This window comes from Esox lucius, chromosome 14 (assembly GCF_011004845.1).
Source record: "Esox lucius isolate fEsoLuc1 chromosome 14, fEsoLuc1.pri, whole genome shotgun sequence".
Lineage (NCBI taxonomy): Eukaryota > Metazoa > Chordata > Actinopteri > Esociformes > Esocidae > Esox > Esox lucius.
Window position 1 is genome coordinate 13,390,852 of NC_047582.1, and position 21,231 is coordinate 13,412,082.

The 21,231-nt window shown below is 40.3% G+C and overlaps 1 protein-coding gene across 2 annotated transcripts; it reads right to left on the bottom strand.

The window, feature by feature from the left end:
- Positions 1 to 10,180: 10,180 nt before the first annotated feature.
- LOC105014866 (trithorax group protein osa) lies at positions 10,181 to 20,116 on the bottom strand. 2 transcript variants are annotated; one of them, XM_029125145.2, is made up of 3 exons: positions 19,978 to 20,116; positions 14,598 to 16,151; positions 10,181 to 14,557 (listed from the first exon to the last, which is right to left on the bottom strand). In XM_029125145.2, the coding sequence occupies exon 2, from the start codon at positions 16,139 to 16,141 to the stop codon at positions 14,603 to 14,605; it is 1,539 nt and encodes a 512-aa protein (XP_028980978.2). In that variant the 5' UTR covers positions 16,142 to 16,151; positions 19,978 to 20,116; the 3' UTR covers positions 10,181 to 14,557; positions 14,598 to 14,602. The 2 variants fall into 2 exon arrangements, with proteins under 2 accessions (XP_028980978.2, XP_028980977.2); XM_029125144.2 differs by having other exon boundaries at positions 10,181 to 16,151; positions 19,978 to 20,115.
- Positions 20,117 to 21,231: the final 1,115 nt, after the last annotated feature.

Sequence of the window (21,231 nt, forward strand, 5' to 3'; positions counted from 1 at the left end):
CATACAAAAGAGCAACAGAAGGAAGGGTTGAGTATGGAGAACAAGCCTGGCATAACATGATGCAACTTTGTAGGGACGGCATGGGAGATCACAAGTAAGCCAATGACTCAGCCCCTGTAATAGAGTATGTATACTTGAATTAGAATCTATTACAGATTGGAATAATAAACATGGGTTTGAATGGAACACAGCTCTGCTTCAGCTCACAGACACATGGCCTGATATTCTTTTCTAGAATTCTATTATACAAAGCAGAATTTATTTTTTCTTCCATGATGGTGAGTTGCACCAAAGCATCCCCAAACCATGACACAGCTGCCACCATGCTTGATCGTTGCTATAAGCTTCTAAATGTGCAATGCAGTGTTTGGTGTTCACTGGACAAAATGGGATCAATGGCACCCAAAACCTTTACAGATTGGAATAATAAACATGGGTTTGAATGGAACACAGCTGTGCTTCAGCTCACAGACACATGGCCTGATCTTCTGTCCTAGAATTATATTATACAAAGCAGATTAGATTCAAATCTGATGACAAGGGTGAAAGTCAGATTTATGTTGGGTAGGGCTGGCCCAAATCAGGCCTTGTTTATCAAGGTTTTCAAACCCCTGACCCTAATAATCCCTTTCATTGGGATGTATTACCTATGGAGGCAATATCTTATTCACAATATGGAGGCGACAACTTCATGAATGAAGATTACCTGCTTTATTACCTAGCACACCAAAACAAATTAATCAAGCAAAACATTTCCTCTCAGACTCCCTCTATGGTTTGAGAGTGTACACCTTTAAAAATCTAACCAGATTCAGTAAAAAAATAGAAAATGCAGCAATACAGATGTGGGGCAAATATTTAGATATAGTTTTAAACATTCATGGCGAGACGTAGACATTCATAGAGGCAGTTATACATAAGTCATCAATTCAGAGAGATTAATAGTTATCATTTGAGAGCGAAAGGTAAAATCAACAGAGAAATGTCATAAATTCATCTGAAAATCATGTACTTCTTAAACCCAACCTTTGTAAAGAGTTATCTGAAATGTCCCAATGTCACTTCCACATCCCGCTATTGTGGTTTAATGCCAGCAATGATTATGAGACTAGACTTTCCTTCCAGCACTGACTGTGATATAGCTACTTACTCAGTAAACTGAATTATGTGGCCATCCAATCCAGCTGTCTAAAATGTAAATATAAATTGTCTCTAATTTCCTGCCAGTAAAGAGCCGGAGTGCCAATCGCTTCTATGCAGTTGATCAAATTTTAGTCCTCTTTGCCAGGGAATGATGGTAATATGGGTTCTCAAACAACTGAGCCCCATTCAAAATATTTTCCTGCAGTATTTAAATGCATTCTGACTTTTAGAGGGTTTTGCTGAGCTCACCTTTAACATTGAGGACCAACCCACAGTGGGCTACCGTACACTTTGCCATTAACAAAACCAGATGATTATTGCTTTTTACCAGTCTCCCTCATAATCTATAAATACTTGAATATTGAAATTGTCTGTCCAATGACAAGAAGTATATTATTAGCTGAAACATTACATTTGAACATTAATGCCCCCTGGAGGTCGGTCTATCTGTACATCCTTGGAGGAGATGTGCCACCTGAAGTATTGTACCTTGCAGTCTGAGGGAATAAGCTGTTTAATCATCATTATTGTCTTTTCAATTATGAACCATAACAACTCCAAACTATTAAGAGGACCTTCAGATGTCACGTCTTTTCTTCAGTTATGTCCGGAAATGTTTGGACACGGACGCAATTTTCATAATTCTGTCTCTGTTTGCCATTTCAATGGATCTGAAATTAAACAACCGAGATGCATTTGAAGTTCAGAATTTCAGCTCTAAACCAAGGAGTTGAACAGAAAATTTCGTATGAACCTTTTAGGATTTGCAACCATTTTCAAACACAGTCCCCTTATTTCAGGGGCTCAAATGTAATTGGACAAATGTCAAACACAATCATAAAATATTTGCACATTTTTAATACTTTGTTGAGAATCCTTTGCAGGTAATGGCAATTTTGGAGGTGAAGATGTTGGATGTGGAGGTCCTGGGCTGGTGTGGTTACATGTGGTCTGCGGTTGTGAGGCCAGTTGGATGTACTGCCAAATTCTCTGAAATGCCTTAGAGATGGCTTATGGTAGAGAAATGAACTTTAAATGAACATACGGCTCTGGTGGAAATTCCTGTAGTCAGCATGCCAATTGCACGCTCCCTCAAAACATGCAACATTTGTGGCATTGTGCTGTGTGATGGAACTGCACATTTTAGAGTGGCATTTTATTGTGGCCAGCCTAAGGCACACCTGTGCAATAATCACGCTGTCTAATCTTGATATGCCACACCTGTGAGGTGGATGGATTATCTCGGCAAAGGAGAAGTGCTCACTAACACAGAATTTGACAGATTCTGAACAATATTTGAGAGAAATAGGCCTTTTGTGTACATAGAGAAAGTCTTATATCTTTGAGTTCAGCTCATGATAAATGGGGGCAAAAACAAAAGGCAGATTTGTGTTTATAATTTTGTTAAGTTTATTAAAGAGCTGTAATTCCTAAACCCTTCCTTCAATTTGGATGTGAATACCCTCAATTTAAAGCTGAGAGACTGCTTTAAGCCCATATTCATTATTTAACTGTAACTTGAATACATTTTGGTAAACAGCCAAAATAACAAAACGTGTCAGTGTCCAATTATTTCTATACAATCTATACTTAACTGTATAATCTTTTCAAACTCAACCTGACAGCTGCCAGGATGTCTGGGTGTGTAGATGAGAAATGGAAACCCGCAGAAAATTGCATCTTTGGGGGGGTGGGGGTAGCAGGGAGGAGCAATATTGCCATTATGAGGCTGTTGATGGGACACTGTGCATGCAAATGGTAGCTGTGAAATGGTGACTACTGGGGACACAGGACAGGTCAATTCACTCTGAAGGGAAAACAGACTTAAGCATCAGGGAAGTACATCCGCAGACCATACTAGCAGGTATGCTATAAAATACATAATTTGTTCTTCAACAATTCCACAATACCTGAATTATTATTATAGTTACTTACAAGATACATTGGTGTTAATTGTTGATTGTTAAACCTATGTTATACAGGTTATGTTATTGTTGCAATGAAATAAAAACATGACTTTAGAAACATTTTGAGATATATGTTTTACATAGCATACATAACCACACCATAATTCATGGTAATCAAATATTCATAATGACAACATGAAACAAATAATAAAGATGTTTTGCAGTTAAAGTTTCTATTTAATATGATTTGCAATTACTGTTTCAATTCAATCAACAGTCATGCTCTCTTCAGAGATTTAGATACATTTTTACTTAGTGTGTGCACTGTCTTCCCTCTACATTTTCATTAGACAGAATACTCTTTCATAACATGTTGATGGGAACGGGACAAAGAGGTGACTGGGCGTGCAGTTCAGCAGTGCTGCTGTTGGCAGTGCATAAGGCTTGTTCTAGACTTTACATTTGATGAGGTGCCATTTGTTTTGTCTTGTTTGTTAGTTGCCGAATGTGCAACCTGTTTTTGAAGAGCGCTGGTACGTGTAATCAGCTTTAATGCCTCTCTGAATTACAGAGATTAGAACTCTTGACTGACGGGGCTCTGTGGTGAAGTTTGTTTTAGTTCCAGCTGCAGGTACGTTTGATTGTGATAGTTTTTTACTGATAATGTATCTTTATCTCATTTCCGATCCTCCCATTGACAGAACTCACAAATATGCTGAACACCGGTATTAGAATTCCTGCGTATTATGTTTCTGCAGAAATCTCCAGACATGATTGGCAAGCAGAAGCTTCTCCTCCTCTGGGCATGGATGTTGCTGGTAGCAGCGCTGTGCCCAGGTACTGTAGGTAAACGCGGAGGCAGATTCGGCAAAGGTTTTGGAATGGGAGGCAAAGTGTCCCCATCCAAAAGTAGCGGCTCCTCCAGACAGGGGTTGAAGATGGCTGGGGCAGCAGCCGCTGGGGCCCTGGGCGGTGCGGCCGTCGGCTACGGCCTGGGGTCACTCGGCAGGCCAAGACATAGCCACGGGGGACATGGGCACAATTATGATGCAGGCTCGTCTCATGACCGGAGATTCTACCAACCCGGAGGGCAAGGGCTTCACAATCAGTCTGAATGGCAACGCTACAGAAACAGCGCTGGACCCGGACCTGTGAGAAGCATCCCCCTCATACTGGGATCAATGGTGCCTTTCTTATTAGTGGACTGGATCAGGGGAATTTAGTCAGCGCCCATTTCCTTGAAAGTGGATTTGATCTAAATTGCCGGGGTGAAAAACAAATGAGTGGGCTGCTTTTGTATCCAAACTAATGTCGGTCTTCCTATACTGACATAATCCCACCACCACCCTTAAAAGGATCTACTTTTGAAACCTCTCTGGAAACAGATGTTGGGGGAGCTTGATTATTATTATTGAGGTAGAAAATCATTTTGACTCTGATTAAATCCTTTACAAGTGTAATTCTCTGTAATAGGTGCATTTGGGTTGCCGTAAATAATATTTCAAATCAATACTGATGTGGTTTTGATGTTGTTGTTACATTTGGAAATTCATTTCAGTTTCAAGGTTTATTCTTTCAAATGTACCGAACAACACAGGGTTATCCTGTACAATGAAATTCTTATGACATGGCACCTGACAAACTTGCAGAGATTTTGTGGCTTTCTGAAGAAAACCTCTGAATGAGAAACATAACAGGAAACGCAGTGTCCTTATGTTCCCATTAACAAACAGACAAATATGAATATGAATACATTTTCTCTGTCCTAAAGTCAGAGAAACATTTTAAGATCATGTTATGGGTTGTGCATAATAATGAATGATACCTTTAATAAATGTATTACAAATAATACATTTCCCAGAATGTGATTAAATAAACACTGAAGTATGGAGAACATTAAATCAGCTCCAATTAAAGAAACCTATTGTTTCACATCTTTGAGTTATAATGAAACTACTATTGGAAAGGGTATGTGTATTCTTTGCATTAATTCAGCTTCTTGTGGAGTATGGCAAATTCTAATTCAGTTTAAATATAGCTTGAGTTAAATGAAAATAAAAAATAGACAGCAACTCAGACAGGAACTATATGTTTTTGGAACTCATATTAATGAATAATAATAACCAGAAAAGGCACCAGGTGAGCCTAGTTCAGCCGGCCTGCAATTAGAAAGGAGGAATTTTGTTGTCCCTGGCGAATTTTGATCAGCGGTTTTCTATCTATCTTTAACTATTACGCTATTTAAACAGCAGGAATGCAACTTTTACCTCAGCCATTAAAATTTTGCTGAAATAATGTGGGCAACAGAATGTTTATTAACGGAACTAGGTGTACTCTTGTAAAAAGATTACTGTAGATGACTAGAAAATTCCTATTCAGCCTACCTAAAACCAAAACCATGACTCCAATCACTCCATGGCTGGTTCTTTTCTTTAGAAAACAATAACTGTATAAAGGGTCACGTAATACAATTATTCTCTTAAATACAGTGGGGAGAACAAGTATTTGATACACTGTCGATTTTGCAGGTTTTCCCACTTGCAAAGCATGTAGAAGTCTGTCATTTTTATAATAGGTACTCTTCAACTGTGAGTGACGGAATCCAAAACAAAAGTCCAGAAAATCACATTGTATGATTTTTAAGTAATTAATTTGCATATTTTTGCATGACATAAGGATTTGATACATCAGAAAAGCAGAACTTAATATTTGGTACAGAAAACTTTGTTTGCAATTACAGAGATCATACGTTTCCTGTAGTTCTTGACCAGGTTTGCACACACTGCAGCAGGGATTTTGGCCCACTCCTCCATACAGACCTTCTCCAGATCCTTCAGGTTTCAGGGCTGTCGCTGGGCAATACGGACTTTCAGCTCCCTCCAAAGATTTTCTATTGGGTTCAGGACTGGAGACTGGCTAGGCCACTCCAGGACCTTGAGGTGCTTCTTACGGAGCCACTCCTTAGTTGCCCTGGCTGTGTGTTTCGGGTCGTTGTCATGCTGGAAGACCCAGCCACAACCCATCTTCAATGCTCTTACTGAGGGAAAGAAGTTGTTGGCTAAGATCTTGCGATACATGGCCCCATCCATCCTCCCCTCAATACGGTGTAGTCGTCCTGTCCCCTTTGCAGAAAAGCATCCCCAAAGAATGGGATGGTGTTCTTGGGGTTGTACTCATCCTTCTTCTTCCTCCAAACACGGCGAGTGGAGTTTAGACCAAAAAGCTCTATTTTTGTCTCATCAGACCACATGACCTTCTCCCATTCCTCCTCTGGATCATCCAGATGGTCATTGGCAAACTTCAGACGGGCCTGGACATGCGCTGGCTTGAGCAGGGGGACCTTGCGTACGCTGCAGGATTTTAATCCATGACGGCGTAGTGTGTTACTAATGGTTTTCTTTGAGACTGTGGTCCCAGCTCTCTTCAGGTCATTGACTAGGTCCTGCCGTGTAGTTCTGGGCTGATCCTTCACCTTCCTCATTATCATTGATTCCCCACAAGGTGAGATCTTGAATGGAGCCCCAGACCGAGGGAGATTGACCGTCATCTTGAACTTCTTCCATTTTCTAATAATTGGGCCAACAGTTGTTGCCTTCTCACCAAGCTGCTTGCTTATTGTCCTGTAGCCCATCCCAGCCTTGTGCAGGTCTACAATTTTATCCCTGATGTCCTTACACAGCTCTCTGGTCTTGGCCATTGTGGAGAGGTTGGAGTCTGTTTGATTGAATGTGTGGACAGGTGTATTTTACACAGGTAACGAGTTCAAACAAGTGCACTTAATACAGGTAATGAGTGGAGAACAGGAGGGCTTCTTAAAGAAAAACTAACAGGTCTGTGAGAGCCAGAATTCTTACTGGTTTGTAGGTGATCAAATACTTATGTCATGCAATAAAATGCAAATGAATTATTTAAAAATCCTACAATGTGGTTTTCTGGATTTTTGTTTTAGATTCCGTCTCTCACAGTTGAAGTGCAAAAATTACAGACCTCTACATGTTTTGTAAGTAAGAAAACCTGCAAAATCGGCAGTGTATCAAATACTTGTTCTCCCCATTGTATATGTGATACATGGTATTACAGAGTGGATATATATTGCTGTGCGATGGCTGAAAAGTACCAAGTGGATAAATATTTCTGAAGGACAAAAATGTGAATGTCTGAGAGGAGAATCGAACAGGGGTCTAAACATTTAAAGTCAAGGATAACACCACAAGAACACAAAACTTGCTGGTAGTCTCCAAATGCTGCTTTTATTCCAGCCGTTATTAACGGGGCCAAAGTGTACTTTCGTAAAAAGATTACTGTAGATGGTCATCCATACAGTAACAGTTGAATAGCTAACCACTACGCTATGTTAACTATGAGGAAATTGAAAGACTTGGCTGAATCTCAAATCGCATACATACATACTACGTACCACAAGTACGTAGTATTTTGTATATAGTAAGCTAGTATGCCAGTATTGGGACCGATTGCGATATACCTCGTCAGAAATGTGCGTCTCGACATCATTTTAATGCATTAACATCACGCTTTGAATAGACATCATTAATCCATGTGATGAACTGACTAACGTTTCTTATTAAGTTTACTTACACCACAAATAACATCTATGAACTGTATGGATTTTATTAGCCAGTATTAGGCCTACAAGCATCTACTTATTACTTGAAATAATCATAAGAATTGAGCAATTGCTAGTGAGTCTGAAGATGAACTTTACACTGCCAAAGCTATTTGATATCATGGCACAAAGTTTGTTTTTCTTTCATTCGTAAATGACATTGATTCAATAACTATCAATATAGGTGAAGATAACTGACTATTTCGTCAAGTGAAAAGAGGAATCATTTAAACCCCTCCTCTTTTACCACGCAAGGGGTTGTAATCTATAGGCTATTATACAAAAAGTATGCACGGATGCGTACTTCGTATGCCACAGTCACCCATGCCATGTGCACCAATGCACCCCCCATACCGTCACAGATGCTGGCTTTTGAACTGTGTGCTGATAACAAGCTGGATGGTCCCTTTCCCTTTTAGCCCAGAGGATGTGGTGTCCATGATTCCCCAAAATAATTGCACATTTTGATTTGTCAGACCACAGGACAGTTTTCCACTTCGCCTCAGTCCATCTTAAATGACGGCGTGCCATGAGAACACGGTAGTGTTTTTTGTATCTTGTTTATATCTGGTTTCTTCTTTGCGTGGTAGAGTTTTAACTTGCATTTGTGGATTCAGCAACCAACTGTGTTCACAGACAGTGGTTTTCAGATGTTTTCCTGAGCCTATGCAGTGATTTCCACTACAAAACTGTATCTGTTTTTAATGCAGTGCTGCCTGAGGGCTTATAGATCATGACCATCCAAAATTGGTTTTTGGGCTTGTCCTTTGCATACATATTTCTCTGGATTCTCTGAATCTTTTAAATATACAGGTGCTGATCATAAAATTAGAATATTATCAAAAAGTTGATTTATTTCAGTAATTCCATTCAAAAAGTGAAACTTGTATAATGTATACATTAATTCCACACAGACTGATATATTTCAAGTGTTTATTTCTTTTAATTTTGATGATTATAACTGACAACTAATGAAAACCCCAAATTCAGTATCTCAGAAAATTGTAAAGTTTCCACAGTCAGTGATGGTTTGGGGTGCCATGTCATCTGCTGGTGTTGGTCCACTGTGTTTTCTGAGGTCCAAGGTCAACGCAGCCATCTACCAGGAAGTTTTAGAGCACTTCATGCTTCCTGCTGCTGACCAACTTTATGGAGATGCAGATTTCATTTTTCAACACGACTTGGCACCTGCACACAGTGCCAAAGCTACCAGTACCTGGTTTAAGGACCATGGAATCCCTGTTCTTAATTGGCCAGCAAACTCGCCTGACCTTAACCCTATAGAAAATCTATGGGGTATTGTGAAGAGGAAGTTTCACTTTTTGAATGGAATTACTAAAATAAATCAACTTTTTGTTGACATTCAAATTGTATGACCAGCACCTGTATTACGTACCATATATGATGAGATCCCCAATCTCTTTGCAATTTTATGTTGACAAACTATTCTTAAATTATTGCACTATTCACCCACAGTCTTTCAGAGTGGTGTACCCCTCCCCATCTTCTGAAGGACTCATCCTCACTGGGATGCTCTTTTTATACCAAACATGTTAATGACCTGTTGTCAATGAACCTAATTAGTTGTGAGATGTTCCACCAGGTTCTGGTCTCACAACGTTTCCAGTCTTTTGCTTCCGCGTCCCAGCTTTTTTAAAATGTGTGGCCGGCATCAAATTCAAAGTGGTCATCTATGTTTTGAAGAACAATTAAAAAATTCTGTTTCAACCATTTTGATATGTTGTCTTTGTCCTATTTTCGATTGTATATTGGGTTTAAATGGTTTGCACATCTCTGCATTCTGTTTTTATTTCCATAATAGTGCCCAAACTTTTTTGGAAAAAAGGTTGTAGCCCCCCAGCATTTTAATAGGATTGAGATCAGGGCTGACTCTGCCATTCATTCACATTGACATTGTAATTGGCAAGAGGCCTTGATGTTACCCTGGGGTCCTTAGAGACTACTATGAGCATCTCTCAGTCAGTTCTTGGGCAGAATCTGTGGACAACCTGTCCTATGTAGATTGCCAGGGGTCTGGGATTTTCTTGTACATGATCTGTCAAGAGTGGAATAATGTCCTTCAAATTGCTCGGAGATGGCTTTATAGCCCCTCCCATGGGAATCAAAAACCTCAAGACCTTTTGATCTTGGAATAAAATGTTGCCAACACCTCTTAAGACCAAACCACACCATGTTTCTAATCCTCTTGAAACTTGGGATTCTCCCAGGTTACTCTCTAATGATTTTCAAACGATTATCACCAGATTCTTTGCACTGATTCTGATTTAACAATTTTATGGCAATATTTTGGGCTTAATGATTTATCATTAGACATTAATGGGAATTGTAGCACTGCCAAGTAGAAGACAGAGACCCTGTCTGTTCAATTTCCTCTGTAATGACTGTAACATTTACCCTTGAGGCAACTAGTTTCCTAGCAACAGCTTTGACATTTGAAAAGACATGCCCTCCTGATTTCCTAGAAAAGAAAGACCCATTGTCAATGGCAAAGTAACTGCTTTATTTTGTTTTTATTTTAGTCATGCTGTATTAGGAATATAGAGGAGGACTAATAATTTCAGCAACATAAAGTCAGAGTAAAATGTTGTATTAGGGTCTAGCCTGACAAAGTGGTTATTTCAATGTCCAGCTGTAGTCTTTGTAATAGCATTTTTAATCACTCTATTCCTTATTAATCCTGGTTTATTTAATGAAAATAACTCATATTTTTTGTATAATTTATTCACCTGAGCCAAAGTACACAAGAATTGTCTATAGCCCACCCCTTTTCTCACATGAACAGTCATTGGTCTATTATAATCACAAATAAAGCCAAAAGTTCCATCTCACCTGAACATCTTGAGATTCCAGGCATTCTTTTCCAAACAGCTTTTACAAGAAACTGCCATAACTTTCACAATTTAGTTATTTCAGTCATATTGTAAAAATACCATAACACTACATAAAGTCTAGTGTTTGACAGCACTGGGATTATACATTAAAGATACCTTAAAACAATTAATGTTTACCTCAGTTTTATCACTAAGCGCATTGTAGAATTTTCTGACCATTCCCGAAGATAAATAAGTACACTTCTGATAAGCAGGGCATAGGAGTCCATGCAGAAGGAGATTTGTGTGAAAAAGATGGAACATGAACAAAAGTAAAATAGGAATAAAATATGCATTGGTTAAATAAAACACTGAACATTCCTTACTAAATGACAGGAGTGAATTTACAAAACAAACAGCTTTTAAATCAAATATGGCATACAGCATAAGTACAGTCAGTACAGTCATACAACAGGGTACAAACTTCAGTATGGTAGTTCATTATATGGCATAACAATGAATTTGCTCTCCCTACACATAGGAGTTAGACCTAATAAAAGTATCACATGGAGTCTCATGTCCAGTAGGCCTATAGCTCACCCAAATGACTTGATGAAAATACTGATTTAATATGGTAGACAGTCAACACAATGCTTGTCTTTACTTTCGGTGTAACCATTTGAACAAAAAGTCCCTAATGCACTTTAAAAAGTGAAACCCATTGCTCAGTGCATAAGAAGAATGGGCATTGTTCATGCTAAATAATGCTGGCTATGGTGGGTAAAAGTGTCAGATTGTCAAATGAACCAAATAAAGAATGTACTGTAAACTAGTTACACAAAATAAAATACTCATAAGGGCTAATCATTTGAGTAGACAGGACTCTATATTTCTATGTTAACATGGACAAATATTACAACACTCAAGAGTTATGTGTTATAACTTAAAAAACATAATGTTTTATACGTTATTAGGGTTATTATTTTAAGTATTATCACTGAAATACTTTGAGTTAATGATTTCTGGTAATGGGTTTCCACAAAAATAGAGTTACCTCAACTGATTACTTACAGTGTACATTACCTTTCACATAATAAATAACAGGTTAAAATAAAATAAAAAGTTAGGCATTTTATATACTGGAGGTGAAAGTTCTATACACATAGATACATTGTAATAGCAACACAGATACAATTGTCAAGCATCATGCTTTACCTGACTTTTAATGTTATAGAACAATATACAGTGTCAACAGAATAGTGTACACGGAACTGCTCCGTAACTAATGTGCAAAGGAAAAAACAAAAAGCAACCAAAGGAAATGTGGAGGAGCTACAGCAAGATATCAGAATTGACATGTTATAAGTGCAAATGAGAGACAAACAAAGAAAATGTACTATTAAATTAATAAAATTAACACTTTAATGAAGCTCAAATGTCCCCATAAAATGGTCCTTGTTGGAAACTATTTTCCACCAGCTTCCTTGTCTTCTTTCCATCATGACTACAAAAGAGTTATGCCCATTGTAAGCTATTCAGCAGGTGTGAAATTGGAAAGGAAAGGAAGTGGTGCAGGAATGTTGCTATGCAAGAAACCAATAGCTTCCAACCCCCACAGGTTTGGCCAATAAACACTACCGTTCAAACATTTGGGGTCACTTAGAAATTAGTTTGAATAGGAAATATATCAAAATGAGTAGTAAATATAGTCAACAAAAAGGTTCCAAATAATTATATTTAACTGAAATAATAATTGTCCTTCAAACTCCATTTTGCAGCATTTACAGCCTTGCAGACCTTTGGCATTATAGTTGTCAATTTGTTGAGGTAATACAAAGACATTTCACCCCATGCCTCCTGATGCACCTTCCACAAGTTTTGGATTGGCTTGATGATCAGGTGACTTCATTATAGGCAGAATTCCAGCTGACTGTTCATTCCCTAAATAGTTCTTGGATTGTTTGGAGCTGTGCTTTGGGTCATTGTCCTATTGCAGGAGATCCCTTTTACCCTGTACAAATCTCCCACTTCACCACCACCAAAGCACTCCCAGACCAGCACATTGCCTCAATTATGGCACCTAATGGCCAGTTTCATCTGTCCATAAAACTTTTTCCAATCTCCCTTTGCCCAGTGTTCTTTTGCCCATCTTTATATTTTCATTTTATTGGCCAGTCTGAGATATGGCTTTTTCTTTGCAACTCTGCCTAGAAAGGGTCGCCTCTTCACTTTTGAGACTGGTGTTTTGCAGGTACTATTTAATTATGTTGCCAGTTGAGGGCCTGTGAGCCGTCTGTTTCTCAAACTAGACACTCTAATGTATTTGTCCTCTTGCTCAGTTGTGAACTGGGGCCTCCCATTCCTCTATCTATTCTGGTTAGAGACAGTTTGTGCTGTTCTGTGAACCGAGTAGTACACTACGTTGCATGAGATCTCAAGTTTCTTGGTATTTTTTTTGCATCGAATAGCCTTCATTTCTCAGAAAATAGATTCAGAGTTTCAGAAGAAAGTTCTTTGTTTCTGGTCATTTTGAGCCTGTAATCGAACACACAATTGCTGATTCTCCAGAAACTGAACTAGTCTAAAGAAGGCAAGTTAAAATGTTTATTTAATCAGCACAATATTTTTCCGCTGTGTAACAGAATTTCAAGAGTTGAAAAGTGTTTTATAATGATCAATTAGCCTTTTAAAATAATAAACTTGGATTAGCAAACACAACGTGCCCCTGGAACACAGGACTGATGGTTACTGATAAGGCGCCTCGGACGATATTCCAAAACCAAAGTCATTTACAACATTAACAATGTCTACACTGTATTTCTGATCACTTTGATGTTATTTTAATGAACAAAATGTTTAGTGTTTCTTTCGAAAACAAGGACATTTCTAAGTAACTCCAAACTTTTGAACAGTGGTGTACCTACGACTACATAGCTTGTGTTCACTCATGTGGGTCACCATGCATGGCTTAGTTGATGTTGCTTGTATACTGTATTATACATTTCTAAGGGCTGTCTATACATCCACCTCCATCTCTCTTATGTCCAGTGCTTGACCTGGGCTGGAACAGTCCAGAACAGCATTCTGGTACTTCTAATTTTAGGCATACAGCGCTCTGGTTCCTTTTTTAGGCCAAAGAACAAGCCTAATGAACATACCCTAATGTGCGATTTGGCAGTTCCTGCATTTATTTTATCCCAAGTCAAGCACTGCTTATTCCTAACCTCACAAGAATCTGATGGCCTGATTAAGAAAAGGGGAGAAATCAGGAGAGTGATACAGCTAGGAGTTCCTGTCTTACTGCAGTAGGAGAATGATACAGCTAGGAGTTCCTGTATTACGGCAGCAGGAGAGTGATACAGCTAGGAGTTCCTGTCTTACTGCAGCAGGAGAGTGATACAGCTAGGTGTTCCTGTCTTACTGCAGCAGGAGAGTGATACAGCTAGGTGTTCCTGTCTTACTGCAGCAGGAGAGTGATACAGCTAGGAGTTCCTGTCTTACTGCAGCAGGAGAGCGATACAGCTAGGAGTTCCTGTCTTACTGCAGCAGGAGAGCGATACAGCTAGGAGTTCCTGTCTTACTGCAGCAGAAGAGTGATACAGCTAGGAGTTCCTGTCTTACTGCAGCAGAAGAGTGATACAGCTAGGAGTTCCTGTCTTACTGCAGCAGGAGAGTGATACAGCTAGGAGTTCCTGTCTTACTGCAGCAGGAGACTGATACAGCTAGGAGTTCCTGTCTTACTGCAGCAGAAGAATGATACAGCTAGGAGTCCCTGTCTTACTGCAGCAGAAGAGTGATACAGCTAGGAGTTCCTGTCTTACTGCAGCAGGAGAGTGATACAGCTAGGAGTCCCTGTCTTACTGGAGCAGGAGAGTGATACAGCTAGGAGTTCCTGTCTTACTGCAGTAGGAGAGTGATACAGCTAGGAGTTCCTGTCTTACTGCAGTAGGAGAGTGATACAGCTAGGAGTTCCTGTCTTACTGCAGTAGGAGAGTGATACAGCTAGGGGTTCCTGTCTTACTGCAGTAGGAGAGTGATACAGCTAGGAGTTCCTGTCTTACTGCAGTAGGAGAGTGATACAGCTAGGAGTTCCTGTCTTACTGCAGTAAGAGAGTGCTGCTCAGGACCATGAGGAGGGTGGTTATCATCTGTACCAGCCAATGGCTATGGGGGCTGCTGTGACTGTTCTCAGACATATTGTTGACAGCACTGCTGCGTTCAGCTGTCTGCTTCTCCAGGAAGCGCTCAGAATATGTAAGGTACAGCTCCACGCACTTCCGGTTCTTAAGCTGCTCCACCAACGCAGGGTAACCAATCTCCTCAATGCTCACTGTGGGCCCATCGTCCTCCTCCTTCCCCTCTCCAGCTGTTCCATGAGGGTTGCTAGCTGGACTGCTGTTCCCCACCTCAGGAGTAATAGGCATGCTCTGGCTGTCAGCTCCCTGGAGTTTGTTCCTGGGTTTGTCAGGTGTGTTGTGGGAGGGGCCGTCCTGGTCCTGCAGAAGGTCATTCCTTTTCATGCAGGTATCCATGAAGCTGTCATAAGACTCTGCCTGTGGTGGTATTTTATAAGTATAGTCCCGGGCATAGTCATTTTCGTCTGTGGAACGCTCGCCGTATTTCTTATACATGTAGTTGTTGTAGTACTGCTCCTCCTGAGGGTTGTGGAAGTTGAAGTGTGGGCGAGGGAAACGCCCAAGGCCATAGCCGATCGCCATACCTGCAACAGCTCCAACCCCTGCAGCCATAAGAGCCTTCTTGGCAAAGCCCTTGGACTGAGTGGAGGGGTAGTGTCCCATACTCTGAACTGAACGTGAGAAAGGAGAACCGCCTCCCATCCCACCATACCCACCTCCATAACCATTGCCTGCACCGTAGCGGGGACTTAGAATCTTATTATTTGGGTTCCAGTTGGGTTGATATCCTCCTCCCATCCCTCCACCGGGATAGCCCCCTGCTTGCCCAAAGCCTTGCCCGGTATTTCCCCCTCTTACTGGGTAACCACCAGCCGGGTAACCTGCCGCTGGGTAACCAGGATTGATTACTCCTCTCCCAGGGTTCTGGTTGGGATAGCCACCAGCTGCAGGATAGCCACCGGCTGCAGGATAGCCACCGGCTGCAGGATAGCCACCGGCTGCAGGATAGCCACCGGCTGCAGGGTTCTGGTTTGGATATCCACCAGGATTCACTCTGCCTGGATACTGCTGGTTGGGATAGCCACCGGCTGCAGGATAGCCACCGGCTGCAGGATAGCCACCGGCTGCAGGATAGCCACCGGCTGCAGGATAGCCACCGGCTGCAGGGTTCTGGTTTGGATATCCAGCAGGATTTGCTCTGGCAGGATACTGCTGGTTGGGGTAGCCACCAGCAACAGGATAGCCGCCGGCTGGGTTCTGGTTGGTACCTTTCCCTGGATAACTACCTCCTGCTGGGTACGGGTTGGGGTTCCTGTTCGGGCTCTGGGGTTGTCTGGGGTAGCTTCCGGTCTGTGTGTTTGATGTTTTTGATGGCCTTTTGGCAGAGCTTCCGCTTTTGCTGCTACTAGAGCTGCCACTCCTCTTGGCCCATGTAGAGTCAATGTGAACCAGACACAGAAGGGCCAGAGATACCAGGGTAAGCTTACACATGTTTCCCATGATGAATATCCTAAGGGGTAAAAATGATAGGGGTGTTATTTACAGTAAATACTTGATTTAATCATTGTTTTTAAGTCTGACCTCCATATTTCTGTCTTGACAAAAAAATTGGCAAACCATTCAATTATTGAATACCCAGTCACAGATTGTGAATTGTTATGTAGCCCAAAGAATTTGAAGACATATGTGGCATAATCTGAGAGAAAGACTGCCCCTGAATGTTTAATATATTGCATTTACACTGTATTGTAACGGGATTCAGACCCACAACCAATTCACTAATTTCAAGTTGCTGAAAGGTTGTAGGTCTGTTGGACATTTTCAATATTGAAACTCAAAATCAGTAGTTTTAAAAGAAGTACTTTATAAATAAGAGAGCATGTTGCTCTCATCTCACAGAAAGAGAGCCCCAACCCACATGGTGATATAAAACGAAGTGATGAGTTCTGTAGCTATCACTCATGACAGACCTAAGTGGATCACTGTACATCAGTGTCATTGGCATAATACACTATATGGCCAAAAGTATGCGGACACCCAACCATCACACCTGTATGGGCTTGGTGGACATACCAATCCAAAACCATGAGCATTATTATGGAGTTGCCCCTGCCTTTGCAGCTATAACAGCTGCCACTCTTCTGAGAGGACTTTCCACTAGATTTTGTGTCTCCGTGGGAATTTATGCCCATTCAGCCAAAAGAGCATTTCTGAGGTCAGGCACTGATATTGAATGAGAAGGCCTGGCTTTTAATCGCCATTCCATTTCATCCCAAAGGTGTTCAATGGGGTTGAGATCAGGGCTCTGTGCAGGACACTCAAGTTCCTCCACACCAACCTCACTGAACTATGTCTTTATGGACCCCGCTTTGTGCACAGGGGCACATGCTTGAACAGGAAAGGGCCTTCCCCAAGCTGTTGCCACAAACTTGGAAGCACCCCATTGTCTAAAATGTCTTTGTATATTGTAGCATTCAGATGACCATTCACTGGAACTAAGGAGCCTAGCCTAAATCCTGACAAACCATTATCCCTTCTCCACCAAACTTTACAGTAGGCAATATGCATTCTGGAAGGTAGCCTTCTCCTAGCATCCGCCACATCCAGATTTGTCCATCAGACTGCCACAGTGAAGAACGATTCATCACTCCAGAGAACACATTTCCATCAGTCCAGAGTCCAGTGGTGGCATGCTTTACACCACTGGAGCTAAGGCTTGGCACTGCGCATAATGATGTGAGGCTTGCATGGATCTGCTCAACCATGGAAACCCATTTCCTGAAGCACCCGACATGGAGTTCTTGGACTGATGTTGCTTTCAGAGGCCGTTTGGGACACTGTGGTTATGTGGCATCTGAGCATTGACAATTACAATATGAATGTACATTTCATTGGAAGTGCATGTGCCTAGATAATGAGAACAACAGAAACCTCTCTGTTTAGATCATCTCTCTAACAGAAACCTCTCTGTTTATCTCTCTGTAGGAATGTTTACGATGGTCATATGGCATGGGGGGTTGACTTCTAAAGACATGGTCTTAGTTAGAAACGCCCTTAATGTATAGGCTAGCTGGTAACCAACATTACAGTGAGAAGATAATGGAACGTTCACCGAATGACATCTGTGCTGCAATTTTCCAATAAACTTGAGCGAGCTTCTCCCTCGATTTGATACGGGTTCTACATTATTTGACCACTATACGAAACCGCCGATTTCTAACAGTAATACAAGAGATAATATGCAATTTTACATGCAATGTGCTTCAGCACTTGGCAGCCCCGCCCTGTGAGTTTACATAGTCTACCACTTGGTGGCTGGGCTGTTGTTTTTCCTAGACGCTTCCACTTCACAATTATAGCACTTACATTTGACCTGGGCAGATCTAGTAGGACAGAATTTTCAGTGACTTGTAGCAAAGGTGGCATACCATGACAGTGCCCCATTTTCCTTTCAAATAAAAACACATCAGATATAAAGCACTTATTAAAAGCATCAAAGATGTAATTTTTTTCACTAGAAATACAGGAGAGGTAATTTGCTTAGAAAGAGAAGCAGAGGAATTCCCCAGCAGAAACTGTCATAACCCAAAGGAAATAGTTTGATTTAGCTCAAAATCAGTAGTTTTTGACAGCAGCAGTGCATGTATTTCTTAATTGATCAAAAAACTGCCAATCAGCTGTAGCAGCAGTTTTCATCAATAAGGCCCAGGTGTGATTCTTCTGCAGGAAAAGAACCAAACATGTCTTTGATTTCTTACTCAATAATTCTTGAGCGGGGCAGGTCCAGTATGCAACAAGTGGATAACTTGATGGAAGATGCAAAGGCCACATTGCAACAGTAGCAAAAATGTCAGCACAGCATTAGATCAGGGTACCCCAAGCCTGTTCCTGGAAATCTACTGTCCTGTAGGTTCTCTCCAAACCCATTTGCCAGTATTCGGATTAAGATTGATCTCCAGCTAATTATTACAATCAGGTGTGTTAAATTAGGGTTGAAAAGAAAATATACAGGATGGTAGATCTCCAGGAACAGGGTTGGGCAGCCCTGCATTAGATAGCCTCTTTCTCACAACAGAGTAAATTATAGATGAAAGCCATTTGTGATGCTTTTTGAGAGAAGAAATTTAACACAGTTTAAGGGGTTTTCAGTGAAGCTGAGAGTCTGGTATACCTGAGGATTTGACTGAACCGTTAAGTGACTAATGTTATGAGTTTAACCTGACAGACAGTAGAGTAAACTAAGAGGCCTTGTTCAACAGCTACAAGATTCCAGCAAAACATCACAGCATGACATAGTCGAATTAGGTAACTGCTTCCCAAGCCTGAATCGTGCTGCTCAGCATCCTGCTGTACAAATCGCTTGTCAACCCCATATATTCGTCGGAAATGAATGAGAGCAACACAGTGCGTGGCCGCGGTAGGTTTATCCTGCCCTTAAGAGAGGCTCTATAAAAATCCTTCTGCTTGTGTGACGGCGGAGATTGGTTATTAATAGATGTTTGGGGACGCCTGCACAAATGTTTGGATCTTTAGTGGTAACTGTTCAGAACAATAGACTATGTACTGAGAATAATATTATCACCACCAGTTGGCAACTGGTTTTGACTTCCGACTGTTGTGCTGTCAACAGGGCGAAGCATATAGGTCAAATTTTATGTGAATATTTAGGCCACATGAAACTGGACTTGAAGTAAGAATCTATACTTTTGTTGAGCTATATGCTACGTAATCGATAGTCAACAAAAGGCATAACAACGGAATAAAGAAGTTTGGGTGTATGGGGGTCTCTTTTTTAGTGTTCAGGGAGGGTTACGTGAAAATGAATTTAGCTGAAGGGAGGGCAATTCATTTTAATTTCAGTGAGATCCAACTTTCGAGGTATCCATAATTATCAAAAACGTACACTTCCAAATACACTTAACTCCAATATAACTGTTTTGCCTGTATGTCAGCCTTTTTTTATTACATTTCACTCCCATTGCTGATGCTTGTACTGTTATTTTTGATCATCTATTAAGGCTAATATGTAGACTAAATATAATAAAAGAGTACAGTAACATAAAGATAGGCCTAAGCCTAAGGTGCAAATATGTGTGGTTGTTTCTTTAAATATAGACTGTAATTACACGTCTCATACAAAATATGGTATATGGAAAGTGACCACATGAAAAGACAAAAGCGCAGTTCTATTTTGTGAAACCGTACCAGTTATTTGCACGTATCGCATTAAGTCTATGTTCAGATTCATAAAATGGCGCTAGCGCTTTGATGCCTGACACCCCGGAACGATGGCCACCTGCCTAGAAATGATGAGTGAATATCGAAAAATAACTTACTGTTGCTAATTCGAGATGATTCTGATCCTTTTTGTAGAGAACTAGGCCTGTTCTTCTGTTTGCCTGTTATGATTCTGCATTATTCACTCGCTATACCCTTCTACATGGGAGGGGTCCTGGTGAAGCACGCATATCGACTACGTCATACTTCTTATGACTATAATAACAACACCACTGTACGTTTGTTATTCGTTCTTCTAAAACATAATAAATACTATAATAACCCATGATTTCTCTTTAATTGGCTATTTTATAAACACTAGATAACTATAGGTTTTAAAAATGTATTTAAAAGTTTATTTAGTCTCAAATAAAATTAAAATCAGTTTGTAATGCGAATTCACTGCGAATCCCAATTAATTACAGTGAATAAAATGCTTCAACTGAAGTCCAGTGAATTCAACCTGTGTAGTGTTAATGTTCTAGGAATAATGGTTACATCAGTCATATTCATAAAACACAAAGAATACTTATAGTCAGTCTGATATAAAAATAAATGTTTTACCTACAAACAGAAGCGGTAGAAAATCATTACTTGAACACAAAACACTTCGTAGTTGGTGTGGTCCAATAACTTATCCAAGTTTTTTTGCGAACACCAGATGGCGGCAAATGTATGTTTAAGAAATCATTTTGTGATAATAAAATTCACGGGCCATACATAAAAAATCCGACTTTGGGGTCGGGTGAATATTGTGTCGATACTATAGCCTACAATTATACTAGAAATGGCTTGAAATGTATATTTGAGGCTATCGGTTTTCAGATCAACCAGATAGGCTGCAAGGGATCGGAATAAAATGTTCGAGTTTATACTTTTAAAAAAAATATTTCAACATATTTAGATCACGTTGATGGGGATAATGACTTAGTAATCCAATGTGACTTTTAATCATGAATTGTAGATCGTTTTTACAGCTATAAAAGGTTAAAAGGCAAAATCCGAATTTGCTTCCACCTTGTGGAATTGAAAGGAATTACAGGAACAGTTTACAAAATCATTGTTAACGCAATTTAAATGACTCATTGATTCCCTACACTGTTCATTGCTGTTATCTTACTTGAACTGAAATTAAGTGGACTGTGTAGAATTTTAGCAACCAGGAAATGACTTGAGTGATTTCGCTTGCCCGTACCACTGCTCGTTTGAGATGAGATGAGATGTGATATTGACAAACAAATGGAATCAAGAGAATCAACCTGTTAATCAACAGAAATTCTGGATTTCAGGATGCCCTTTTCTATGCAGCAAAA